Source organism: Rhinoderma darwinii, chromosome 4, assembly GCF_050947455.1.
Source record: "Rhinoderma darwinii isolate aRhiDar2 chromosome 4, aRhiDar2.hap1, whole genome shotgun sequence".
Classification (NCBI taxonomy): Eukaryota; Metazoa; Chordata; class Amphibia; order Anura; family Rhinodermatidae; genus Rhinoderma; species Rhinoderma darwinii.
The window spans coordinates 303,097,475-303,111,757 of record NC_134690.1 but is presented as its reverse complement, the minus strand read 5'-3'; the positions used below and the strand labels follow the sequence as shown (position 1 = coordinate 303,111,757).

General features: G+C 43.4%; 1 protein-coding gene across 1 annotated transcript in view; it reads left to right on the top strand.

Moving 5' to 3' along the window:
- Positions 1-14,283, top strand: part of NOX3 (NADPH oxidase 3) — a 159,179-nt gene that overhangs the window by 135,198 nt on the left and 9,698 nt on the right. Inside the window, exon 13 of the mRNA XM_075863737.1 lies at positions 8,916-9,062. Coding sequence (XP_075719852.1) covers positions 8,916-9,062 — 147 coding nt within the window. The remainder of the gene's footprint in view (positions 1-8,915; positions 9,063-14,283) is intronic.

The following is a 14,283-nucleotide window of genomic DNA, read 5'->3' as shown; positions in this document are numbered from 1 at the left end:
GCAAAGGTGCTGATCTCCTCCACTGGTCTCCAGAGGCTGTCCAGGCTTTTGAGGTCCTTAAGAAGTGCTTTATCTCGGCCCCGGTGCTGGTTCAGCCCAACCAAATGGAGCCATTTATCGTGGAAGTTGACGCATCCGAGGTGGGAGTGGGGGCTGTCTTGTCCCAGGGTACCAGGTCCCTCACCCATATCCGCCCCTGTGCCTACTTTTCCAGGAAGTTTTCGCCCACTGAGAGTAACTATGATATTGGCAACCGCAAACTCTTAGCCATTAAATGGGCATTTGAAGAGTGGCGCCACTTCCTGGAGGGGGCTAGGCACCAGGTAACGGTCCTTACCGACCACAAGAATCTGCCGGAGGCTAAACCCGAGACAAGCTCGATGGGCGCTATTTTTTACCAGATTCAACTTTTTGGTTACCTATAGTGCTGGGTCTAAAAATATTAAGGCCGATGCACTGTCGCATAGCTTCATGGCCAGCCCTCCTTCGGAGGAAGATCCTGCTTGTATTTTGCCTCCCGGTATAATCATTTCTTCTATTGATTCTAATTTAGTCTCTGAAATTGCAGCTGATCAAGGTTCAGCTCCCGGGAACCTTCCTGAGGACAAGCTGTTTGTTCCCCTGCAATACCGGCTAAGGGTACTTAGGGAAAATCATGACTCCGCACTATCTGGTCATCCAGGCATCCTGGGTACCAAACACCTCATTGCCAGAAACTATTGGTGGCCTGGGTTGCCTAAAGACGTTAAGGCCTACGTCGCCGCTTGTGAGGTTTGTGCTAGGTCCAAGACTCCCAGGTCCTGACCAGCGGGCTTACTACGTTCGTTGCCCATTCCCCAGAGACCTTGGACACATATCTCCATGGATTTTATCACCGATTTGCCTCTATCCCAAGGCAAGTCGGTGGTGTGCGTGGTAGTAGACCGCTTCAGTAAGATGTGCCACTTTGTGCCCCTCAAGAAACTACCCAACGCCAAGACGTTAGCTACCTTGTTTGTCAAACACATCCTGCGGCTCCATGGGGTCCCTGTCAATATTGTTTCGGACAGAGGGGTACAATTTGTTTCTTTGTTTTGGAGAGCCTTCTGTAAGAAGTTGGAGATTGATCTGTCCTTCTCCTCTGCTTTCCATCCTGAAACCAATGGCCAAACTGAAAGGACTAATCAATCTCTAGAACAATATTTAAGGTGTTTTATCTCTGACTGTCAATATGATTGGGTCTCATTCATTCCCCTCGCTGAATTTTCCCTTAATAACCGGGTCAGTAACTCGTCTGGGGTCTCCCCCTTTTTCTGTAATTTTGGGTTTAATCCACGGTTCTCCTCCGTTTCACCTGGTAGTTCCAACAATCCCGAGGTAGAGGTCGTTCATCGGGAACTGTGCACAGTCTGGGCCCAGGTTCAGAAGAACCTAGAGGCGTCCCAGAGCGTACAAAAAACTCAGGCTGATAGAAAACGTTCTGCTAACCCCTTGTTTATGGTCGGGGATCTGGTGTGGTTATCGTCTAGGAACTTGCGTTTTAAGGTCCCGTCCAAGAAGTTTGCTCCCCGGTTTATTGGGCCATATAAGGTCATTGAAGTCCTCAATCCTGTCTCCTTCCGGCTGGAGTTACCCCCATCCTTTCGTATACACGACGTGTTTCATGCCTCCCTCCTTAAACGCTGCTCCCCGTCCTTGGCTCCCTCGAGGAAACCTCCTGTTCCCGTTCTCACCCCTGAGGGGGTGGAATTCGAGGTGGCCAAGATTGTGGACAGCAAGATGGTCCAAGGCTCCCTCCAGTACCTGGTCCATTGGAGAGGATACGGGCCTGAGGAGAGAACTTGGGTATACGCGCGGGATGTTCACGCTGGGGTATTGGTCAGGAAGTTCCACCTTCGTTTCCCCAGTAAACCAGGTCCACTTAGAAAAGGTCCGGTGGCCCCTCATAAAAGGGGGGGTACTGCAAAGGATCTGCCAGGCACAGCTTCGGGCTTAACTTCCATAGGTAATCAGTCTGCACCTGAGTCTATGTCTCTGAGACTGACTCCAGCTTCCACCACTCAGGCTGGCAGGCTTAGGAGTGGGAGAGCCTATCGCAGCCTGGCCAGACTCAGCTAGCTCCCGCCCTATGTCTATTTATACCTGCCTTTCCTGTTCCTCCTTGCTTGTGATTCTTTCCGTGTGGTTTCCTGGCCCAGCTACAGCTCCTAACTATTTGATCCTGCTCCATACTGACCCAGGCTTTCTGACTACTCTTCTGCTCTGCGTTTGGTACCTCGTGCTCTCCTGTGTTGACTTGGCTCGTTCACCACTCTGTTGCTCACGGTGTTGCCGTGGGCAACTGCCCCTTTCCCTTTGCTTTATATTCCCTTGTATGTTTGTCTCGTGCACTTACTGAGCGTAGGGACCGCCGCCCAGTTGTACCCCGTCGCCTAGGGCGGGTCGTTGCAAGTAGGCGTTGACAGAGTGGCGGGTAGATTAGGGCTCACTTGTCCGTTTCCCTACCCCTATCATTACACTAGGATTATCTTGTAAAGTGCACTACCTGCTACTGCCAGTTAAAAACATCTTTACTATAAAAGTGCATGTCTGTATTCGCTTTTATAGTATTGGATCGTGATAATTTGATAATGGCTGATAACAGAGAACAACAACAAGGTCGGGACATTTACAAAAACCTTCCTGAGAACCCATGGAACCTATGTGCCAAATTTGGGGTCAAATAGTTCAGGTGTTTGGATGCCTATAGAAGACAAACAGACATTCACTTTTAGGCCCTGTTCACACAGTTTTTTGCTGCGGCTTTTGGGTTGGAAACCGCTGCAAAAAATGGCTGAAATTGCCTCCTATTCATTTCAAAGGGGGGCGGAGGTGTTTTTCCCGCAAACGGAAAAACACGCACGCGAGAGAAGAAGCGATATGCCCTTTCTGTGGGTTTTTCCGTCTCTGACCTCCCCTTGACATCAATGTGAGTCAGAGAAAGAATTTTACGCTGCGTTTTTTGCCCGCGCCGCTCAATTGCCGCAGGAGATAAACACGGAAAACGTCATGCAGGCAGGTCAGACTTAATTTTAAGGCAGATTTTTCTGCCTGCAAAAAACTCAGTATGAACAGGACCTTATAATATAGAATAGCAGAGTTACCCGGCTTCACACTCTTCTATTTGTTTGTATACGTTTCCCCCCTAATCGGAGTTCTTAAAAACAACATCGTCCCACATTTTCATGTCTTGCAGGGCCCTCTCTTCATCTGAGATTATCATGTAGACGTTGGCCAGAAAATGACAGTAAGTCATTTGACACCAAGTCAATGAACACTTTAATTGCCGGACAGTTGTCTAGTGGGGCATGGTTGAGGGTTTAGATTAGAATATTTTTTTACTGTTGCTAGTCTTCAAAGGTCCTAATCCGGTCCCCTCATTTAAAGGGAAGTTCTCGAGTAGTAATTCCTTCAAGTCTCCCAGTGTGTTTAATTCTAATTCTGAGAGGGAATCTAAGTCCCATGTATCAATCCGATCTGATGCTTTGAGAGATTAATCACTCTAAGGCAATCCTCGTGTGTATCATTACTACTACTGTTTATTTTTTCTAAGTCCTCTGATGGCCCCTTCTGGAAGCCCCTGAATCCCCACCTCCCTTTGTCCCATAAAAAAGGGACTTCAGTATGGTTATCTGGTTTCTTAGATAGAATTTTGTGTTTCCCAGGGTATCTGCCCTGGGGATGTCGCAGATCTGTATCAGAATCTGAGTGGTCTGTACCATCAGTTCCTGTATCTGAGAAATCATGCTGGTGACCAGGTTCTAAGTTGTTCTGCAAGTTGTTATATTGACTATTGTTTAACCTCAGGGATCTCTTCTTGCCCCAATCGTAAACCTCGCCCATGGAGTAATCTGACTTATCACGGAAATATTTCTTCCTCTTTCTATTTTTTATTTTTGTTTCTAACAAATCAATATGGTCCATTGCCTTTTTGAATGCCTCTGTAAATTGTACTGAACTCTCATTATTTTCCAAGTTGGGTGTAAGGGCTACAAGGTCCTTCTCCACTATGTTGAGGATGTGGGTTTCATCTCCTATCAGAATGCCCATAAGTGTTTTGGAGCACTCTGACAAGGCTGTCTCCCATCTGTCCTTTATCTGCCAAGGTTTTGATAGTTTGTATGAGGGAAAAAGTGGAATACGTAGGCCCCTAGATATAAGTCCTTGTTCTAAGTACTGGTCAAGTTTTGACTTTGTCCATGTTGATTGTACCTGTCTAATTTGTAGGTTCTTGAATTTCCTAAGAAGATCTTCCATGTGTAATTCATCAGAATGTGTCTCTTTCTTCCCATCATGACCAACTGCAAACACACTGATAACGTCTTATTTTTGACGTATCAGTCTATATTTAAGTTGATCCATAATTGATGTAGCCATGGTGTCAGGATGTGGACACGGTGGATCTTACATTATAAGATCCAAATAATACCACCACACCATAACCACATAGTGACTAAATAATACCCCCATACTGTTACAGAATAATACCACCACACCATAACCACATAGTGACTGAATAATACCTCCATACTGATACTGAATAATACCGCCACACCATAACCACACAGTGACTGAACAATACCACCATACCGTTACTGAATAATACCTCCACACCATAACCACATAGTGACTGAATAATATCACCATACTGTTACTGAATAATTCCGCCACACCATAACCACATAGTGACTCAATAATACCCCCATAATGTTATTAAATAATACCGCCACACCATAACCACATAGTGACTGAATAATACCCCCAAACTGTTACTGAATAAAAACCACAATACAAAGACCAAAATTATCACTATGTAGTGACCATATAGTGGTAGATGCCAGTTATACACAGGAGCTCTGCAGAGGATATAAGTGATTACAGCACATTTATATCTAGTGACTCACAGGTGATGTTTTCTCTGATTAGTGGGTGGGCTATACCGCCACACCATAACCGCATAGTGACTGAATAATACACCCATATTGTTACTGAATAATACAGCCACACCAGTACCACCATGCTGCACTGTACACAGGTAGATAAGAGAAGCACCTCCAGCTCACCTTGATATGCAGATGTCGTTCTAGGGAAGTTCATGCACGGATCCTTGTGTCGGCACACATTAGACGAGACTAGAAGAAATAGGGTTGAATCCAGCACGGACAGTTGTTTAAAATGGAAAACTATTTCCAAGTTTAATGGGCCAATGTTTGGCGGATTAAAAATCAGGAATGGAGAACACGGTGTGACGTCCTGATATAGTGGGGAAAAGTTTGTGGTAGTGGTAGATAAAGAGCCTACGCGTTTCAGACGCTCCAAGCGTCCTTAGTCATGACTAAGGACGCTTGGAGCGTCTGAAACGCGTAGGCTCTTTATCTACCACTACCACAAACTTTTCCCCACTATATCAGGACGTCACACCGTGTTCTCCATTCCTGATTTTTAATCCGCCAAACATTGGCCCATTAAACTTGGAAATAGTTTTCCATTTTAAACAACTGTCCGTGCTGGATTCAACCCTATTTCTTCTAGTCTCACCATGCTGCACTATTACGGTATAGGGAAAGCATTAAAGTGTAGGGGCACTAATACTGTGCAGGGCACAAAGGGTGGCACTATTACTGTATAGGGGTATGCTATTACTATGTGCGGCACAATGGGGACACAATAACTATATGGGCCACTATTACTTTGTGCTGCACAATGGTAGGCACTAATTCTGTGTGGGGCACAAAATGGGGCACTATTACTGTGTGGGGCACTAAGCGGACACTATTACAGTTTGGGGCACTATCTGTTTACCACAATTATAAAAGAACTAATGTAAGCCTTCAATAATAAGCTAATTGGATTCAGCTTGTCTTAGATTATAATTTTTGGGTAATTTGTTTAGCTATGAATGTGTAAACCTATGTTATTTAACCGGACAGCATATTCATAAACAAATAAAAAAACATAATATTTCTCTGTTAACACCTTTTTTGTACGGCGTCGTAAATGATCGGCCTGGGGAATAGATCAAGTTACACCCAGCAGCAACAGCCGGGGTCGGAGATTACTCCAATCCCTGCCGTTGAACTGACGTAGATTCCGAAGTCAATAGCGACCAAAGCACCTCAGTGGTTTTACAGAAGTTCCCCCAGTAAGCCCATTGGCGTGCCTATTAGTATAATACAGGCTTAATGCACTGCACTGCAGAAGATTTGCAGTGTTAAAAAAATAAAATAATGCTACCATTTCAATGGTAGCATTGAAAATCTTGTATCACAATGACATAGTCATCCTAAAGCTTTGTTGATGGAAAAATAATAAAGTTATAGCTCTTGGAAAGTGTGTTTTTGATGTGAGGATATAATGAAAAAAATAGTAATAGAAAAAATATTTGGTATTGTCATAATAGTAACGACCCAAGTTATTACAATTAAGACCAAATTTATTTTTAGTGATGAACAAAATAACCCGCTTAAGGACCGAGCCAATTTTTGGCGTTGAGGAACACACGTATATTTTGTTTTTACATTGCCGCACTCCAAGATCCGTAACATTTTTATATTTCTAACTATGTAGCTGTATGAGTGATTGCTTGTTTTTGCAAAATGAGTTGTATTTTTAATAACACTGTTTTGGGGTATATAGGCCTTATAGGTTAACTTTTTTTGAAGGAATGGAAAAAAAAGCAGTTACGTTTTTTGTCAGGTTTTTTTACGCTGTTCTCCGTGCAGAATAAATTACGTGTTAACTAGAGACAAGGAAACTGCTTCAGCGCAAATCAAACACGGTCCAAATTTCCCCAAAGATTCAGAGGCAACAAAATCCGAAGCTTTTGGGGTACACATTACACAAATATGCAAAATGGCGGCCGCTATTTCACAGATTAGGGGGGGGAGGGGGTAGAAGAGGAGTTAAAAACAAAAAACAAAACACATACTCTCCACCTCGTTTGGTCTTCTATAGCAACACCTCCCTGCCGGCCTCCTGAGGTGACTAGTTTTGTCCCTCGTGTCCAATGTGACTGCTGCAGCCTGCGATTAACTGCAGCGGTCACGTGGGACAAAACAACGCCATCTCAGGAGGCTGGCAGCAAGGTGTTGCTACGGAAGACCAGGAAAGGGTGAGTGTGATATTTTTTTATTTTAGGGGTGGTATCACAAGTGCCCCAATTGTCTGACTCTCTGAAGTCTTCTACGACTGTATCCAAGACATCAGAGAGTTAGGCAGGGCCATCAAGGCACATGCGATTCGCGGCACATTTATTCTGACCAAATCAAATTTTAGGGCTGATTCTATTTGGGAAATTCGCTTATCTTTAGTGTTAAAGGGGTTTTCCAATACTTTTTTTTTTAATCAGTTTATTTATAAATGCCCCCTAAATATCGTTATCTGCATTTTAATTTTTTTAATTTACCATTATTCTCTTTTGTTTACATTCAGAGGTTTGTTTACCTCTGTGTGTTCGTTATCTTGCTCTTCCAGTCATACAGTTCCCGACATGCACCGCTTGTGTCCCAGCATGCAATGCGCTTGCAGCAGGGACTCATCATGCCTACTACACTCAGCTATAAACATTTTCTAATCTCTGTTGCCATTTTACTGCTCTCATTAGATCAGCGAGAGCTAACGATAAACGTGCAACATATAAGTGCTGTACCAAACAACACTCTCTTACATAATGGTAAAAAAAAAACTTAATTTGACCCCAGAGCCGAAGTCCCCAAACAGAGTAGAGCGCTAGTATAGGCGTTTCTCTGGATATCTGTGGAATCTCCTGACATCACTGTCTATATATGGACAGTGTTGTCAGTGGCTTCCCCAGAACCGGAGTCCCGGGCAGAGTGCTAGTATAAGCTTTGCTCCGGGACTCTGTGGAATCCCCTGACATCACTGCCCATATATAGACAGTGTTGTCAGGGGCTTCCCCAGAGCCAGAATCCCGGGCAGAGCACTAGTCTAGGCTCTGCTCCGGGACTCTGTGGAATCTCCTGACATCACTGTTTATATATGGACAGTGTTGTCAGGGGCTTCCCAGAACCGAAGTCTCGGGCAGTGCGCTAGTATAGGCTATGCTCCGGGACTCTGTGGAATCCCCGACAACACTGTCCATATATATGAACAGTGTGATTAGGGGCTTCCCCAGAGCCGGAGTCCTGGGCAGAGCGCCAGTATAGGCTATGCTCCAGGACACTGTGGAATCACCTAACCCCAGCGCCTGAGTCCTTGTCAGAGCGCTACTAGCAACTAGCTACTGGCTCCTGACATCACTGCCATCATTTCTTCTGATAGTTTCTGGTCCGCTTCTAGGGGGGAGAAAATTACGCGCAGGCGCTGTGATAGCTCAGGAGTGGGCATGCGGGGTAAACACTGCTAGTGTAGAAACCACGCATGCTCAGAGACTAGCAGTGTTTACCACTAAGGCCCACTCCTGCCCTATCACAACCCCTGCACGTCATTTTCTCTCTCCTAGCAGCAGACCGGAATCCATCAGAAGGAAGGGAGTATGCAGTCCACCACTTCCCTCAGTGTACCCGTACATTAAATATATATCAAATATTTGTGAAAGAATATATTTATTTTAAAAACTCACTGAATTCCAGCATGGTACTGTAATATGATGTTCCCATTCCAATAAGTCACTTAGTGAAATCTCTGTCCTCCTACGTAGATCATCTGTGAGATGTGTTATTGCAAATAATAGCTACTGTGACTTTCATGAAAATCGCATGTAATTTATTAAAAATAATTAGTTCACATTCATAATAACAGAAATTCTAAACAATTACAGTTTGTCCATATATAATTCTGTAGAGTGGAGCTTATTCTCATATTAGGGTATAATTTACTGTGGATGGTAGGGGATAATTAAATGCAGATAAAAATGCAAGCTTAATTTTGTGTTCTAGGTATATTTCTATTGGCTTTGTCGGGACACTCGTTCCTTTGAATGGTTTGCTGATCTCCTCAACTCATTAGAAGAACAAATGTCAGAGCAAAGCAAAATAGACTTTCTTAGTTATCACCTTTTTCTCACTGGCTGGAATGAAAACCAGGTAAAATATCAATTTATATGTAATATGCAACTGTATCTTTGTTTTGCAGTGGGTTTTAGCAAAATATCCTGTTTTATATGAACCTTGCATGTAAAATATTTCACAGCTCAGTTCTAGGGATTCACATGATATGTGATAACAGGACGTATATTTAATTGCTTCCACAGGATATGTTCACACGGGCTATTTTCAGCCGTTTTTTTGGACCGTAAACGTACCGAAAAACGTCTGAAAAATCTGAAGCAGAACTCCTACAGACATCTGCCTATTGATTTCTCGTTGATTAAAAAATGGCTAAAAATCAGGGGCTGTTTTTTCTTAAAAACAGCTCCGTATTTACAGACGTTCTTTGTTAAGCATGTGAAAATACCCTAACAAGAGTGCTTTTACGGTATGTTCACATGGGCTATTTTCAGCCGTTTTTCGGGCTGTAAACGCCCTGAAAAACAGCTTAGAATGCGGGGGCTGAACGCCTCCAAACATCTGCCCATTGATTTCAATGGAAAAAACGGCGTTCCGTTCCCACAGGGAAAAATGCCTCATAAAAAGAAGTGCATGTAACTTCTTGAGTCGTAAAAATTGGCCATAAAAAACACAGCAAAAATGCTAGTTGCTTAAAAAACGGGGTGAAAATCAGGGGCTGTTTTCCCTTGAAACCAGCTCTGTATTCACAGCCGTTTTTTGTTAAGCGTGTGAACATAGCCTAAAGGTTTGTTGATGAGGAAACTGTATCTTTTTGTATCTTTTTACTATATTCTAAAGAGGAATAGTATTTGTCTGCATTTTGTCCTTTAATTTGTCTGCTGAATAGATTGTTCTTTATTATAGCACCAAATTAGAACCAACCTCCCACTTTTCTATAATTTGGTGAATTATTCATTTCTTAAAGAAGTACTCCAGTGATTTAATTTTTCAGCCCCATAAATCCTACACAGGTAGTGTAATAAAATAATATCATTCTTTCAATGATTCTAGCTGTCAGGGCCGGCCTGGCCATCTGGCACTTTTGGCAAATGCCAGATGGGCTGGTGCATAGTGGGCTGGTTGGCTGCCACCCACACCGTTCTTTTTAATTAAAGTTGCGGACTGAAGCCTATTCAAACTGGGTGTTTGATAAAGCTTATTTGTAAGTGGATGCTTATTAGACAGTTTGACTGAAAAAAAATTCTACTTGTTGCCTTTTCTTTTCATGTCATAATGGAGAACACCTGCCCTAGCCCGATAAACTCCATTGTAAGTCAATGTCCTAAGTTTGAGTGGTGCATGTGCAGCATGTGTTCTAGGCGTGAGTGACACATATGCGACATGTGTCCTAGGTTAATTATGTGTACAATGTATATAGTGGCATTATTCATGTGTACAGTATATACAGATGTAGCCTTCTTTATCTTGATTTTTAATGCATTAACAGGTTCCCGACCGCTGGCCGTATTTATACGGCCAGCGGTCAGGGTCTCTGAAGTCCGCCGTATAGACTATTTACGGCGGCACTTCAGAGACTGTGCACGCGCAATCGCGTGCACACAGCTTTATGCCCTGGCTGTTGCTAACAGCCATGGGCACTGGGCAGAATGTCAGGGGTCAATTTTTTGGCCCCTGAACATGTGATCGCTGTGACAACCAATCACAGCGATCACATGCATTTCTGCATAGAAAACAGCCCTGTGCCCACGCTGTTACCAACAGCTCTGGGCACTGGGCAGAGTATCAGGGACCAATCTGATGGTCCCTGAACATGTGGTCGCTGTGAAAACCTATCACAGCGACCACATTTGTTTTATTTTGACTTTTCTGGCAGTAAATCTCCTGCCTCTTTTCTTCTCCTCAAACATTGTTTCAGTTTGAGGAGAAGAAGAGACTCGGGAGAATTGCTGCCAGAAGAATACAGTTACACAAAAAATACAGTTACACTCTAAAACATTCTCTGTATAGATAGATTTCTATCTATCTATACAATCTATCTATCCATCTGTCTTTTTTTCTATATATCTACCTTTCTATCTTTTATTCTATTAGAATAGGCAGGGTGGGAGTATATAATTATATATATATATCCACATATATATATAATATATATATAGCAATAGCGGTTTATTTTTTTTTGTTAGCGGTAGTGTAGATATATATAGCAGTTAGTTTGTGTGTTTTATAAAAAAAAATAAAAAAAAATTGTTTTGTTAGTGTTAGTTACGTTATGGCGAGGAAGTTGTTTAGCGCCGAGGAGGCATACGCCATGCTGTGGTCTGAGTCGGAGACCGCATCAGAGATGGCGTCCGAGATGGAACCTGTTTTAGGTAGTGACGATGACAGCGTCACTTCAGGTTCATCTTCAGGGGACGTTGTCCCTGATGCAGTTGAAACTGCAGAACATGAAAGCGCAGGGCCAAGTAGCGCTGTAGCACGGGACAGCCTGGTCCCTTCAGTCCAGGCTCTTGTATGGGCACCTGCCCCATCTTTTGGGCCTAGAATCCACGGATTTACTGCCACTCCTGGCATAACCGTGGACAATACAAATTTTGTCCAAATGGATTACTTCCATTTATTTATAACGGACGACATCCTAAATCAGATTGTCCACGAAACAAATTTATATGTCACTCAATATATAAGGCAGAAACCTTCACCCACCCATGCCAGAGATTGGACGCCCACCAATTTGCTGGAATTAAAAAAAATGTTGGGGCTCACCCTAAATATGGGTATTGTCAAAAAGCCCTCCATTAGGTCTTACTGGTCAACAAGACCCGCCCAAGCCACCCCAGTATATTCTGCAGTAATGCCCAGGTCTCGTTATGAGACAATGAGGTTCCTCCACTTCAACGACAACGCACAGGCCCCCCCAAGTACCGATGCAAACCGGGATTGGTTGTTCAAAATAAGACCGCTAATAAATTCCCTGAATAATTTATTTCTGCAACTCTACACCCCTGAGCAGAATGTAAGTGTGGACGAATCCCTCCTCAACTTTCATGGCAGACTTAGCTTTCGCCAATATCTACCTTCAAAAAGGGCAAGATATGGCGTTAAGCTCTACAAATTGTGAGAAAGCGGGTCAGGATATACCACTGCCTTCAGGATTTATGAAGGGCGGGACCGCACAATAAATGTTCCTGGATGCCCCCCTGATCTTTCCACCAGCAGTAAGATCGTGTGGGAGATAATGCAGCCTCTGCTTCATAAGGGGTACCACCTGTACTGTGATAATTTTTATTCGAGTGTGCCCCTGTTTAGGCATTTGCATGCTGCAAGGACTGGGGCATGTGGTACCATGCGCAAAAACAGAATTGGTTTTCCACAGCAATTAGTGGGGAAGCGCATGGTAAAGGGGGACTCCTGTGCTTATGCATCTGAAAAATTGCTGGCGCTCAAGTTCAGGGATCGCAAAGATGTGTATGTGCTAAGCACGATTCATACCGCAGGAACAGTGGCAGTGAGGGAAAGGGGGGCAACATCAGACAAGCACAAACCAGTGAGCGTGTCCGAATATAACAAGTACATGGGGGGGGGGGGGTGGATTTAAGCGACCAGGTTTTACAGCCCTATTTAGTAAAACGCAAAACTAAAACCTGGTACAAAAAAGTGGCCATTTATTTGTTACAGGTGGCCATCCACAACTCATTTCTGCTCTACAAAAAAAACAGAGGCAGAGACACATACCTGGATTTCCAGGAAAAAATTATTGAAGGCCTCATTTTTGATGTTCAGGACACCCGAGAATGCCCCCAGTCTGAGGATGTCACGCGACTGACTGAAAGACACTTCATCAGTCGGATTCCCCCAACACCAACCAGAAGCAACCCTCAGAAAAAGTGCCGCGTCTGCAGAAAGACGGGCACCGCAAAGATTCCCGATATTTCTGTCCCTCATGTCCCTCGCAACCAGGCCTGTGCATTGAGCCATGTTTTAAAAAATACCACACTGTTCTGCATTATTAGATTTTAGTTAATTCGTTGAAAATATATTTGCCCTACATTACGTTTTTATTTTTCTGCTGATTTTACTCCAAGGGTGAGGGAGGGAATGGGTGGGGGGTGGATGTCATGTTTGCATATTCTCTAAAGTTCATCTGCTGGAGAGCTCCATTTGCATAAACCTGCAATTTCTTATTTTAGAAAACCCCAAAAAATGAATTCCCATTATACCCCTAGATGAATATTTTGGGATTTCTGCTTCAAGAGCAGATATTTTGGAAGTGTTATAGAAACTCTGTTAAGTTTTGTAAAACCAGCTTTGAAAAAAAGCGATTTGTGAAATAAGCTTCTTCTATCGTCCGCCCTCCTACATCTCTATGTGATAAATAAGACACACATATTTGGTATCCCCATGCACGGGAGAAGTGGCAGAATGTGAAAGGAGATTAATTTTGGCCGTGGTCTATGCCGTGTGTGAAAAATGCTGGTATAAACTGATGCATTTGCTAAAAAATTGCTAATTTTATTTTGACCCATCTTTTTCAAGAAACTTCAGAAGAAAACTGGACTGTCTACAAATATGATAAACCCCTTGAAGAAAACCTTGTGGGGTCTACTTGCGTGAATGAAGTCATTTATGGGGTGATTCTAATGCTTCAGCAGCATTACGCCCCCAAGAAAACAGTATGCGGCTATAAAGTCAAGTGCAGAATTCCTGGACCGAAAAGGCAGAAAAGCCCCCTTTTATGCCAAGCCCTGGCACATGCCCGCACAGTGAATAAGGCACACATATTTGGTATCCCCATGCCCGGGAGAAGTGGAAGAATGTGAAAGGAGATGAATTTTGTCCGTGGTCTATACCGTGTGTGAAAAATACTAGCCTAAACTGACACATTTGCTAAAAAAGCGCTGATTTTATTTTGTTTCATCTTATTCAAGAAACTTTCAGAAGAAAACTGGACTTGCTAAAAATATGATAAACCCCTTGAAGGAAACCTTGTGGGGTCTACTTGTGTGAATGAAGTCATTTATGGGGTGATTCTAATGTTTCAGCAGCATTACGCCCCCCAGAAAACAGTATGCGGCTATAAAGTAAAATGCTAAATTCCTGGACCGAAAAGGCCAAAAAGCCTCCTTTTATGCCAAGCCCTGGCACATGCCCGCACAGTGAATAAGGCACACATATTTGGTATCCCCATGCACGGGAGAAGTGGAAGAATGTGAAAGGAGATTAATTTTGTCCGTGGTCCATACCGTGTGTGAAAAATGCTAGCATAAACTGGCGCAATTGCTAAATTCTTGCATTTTTT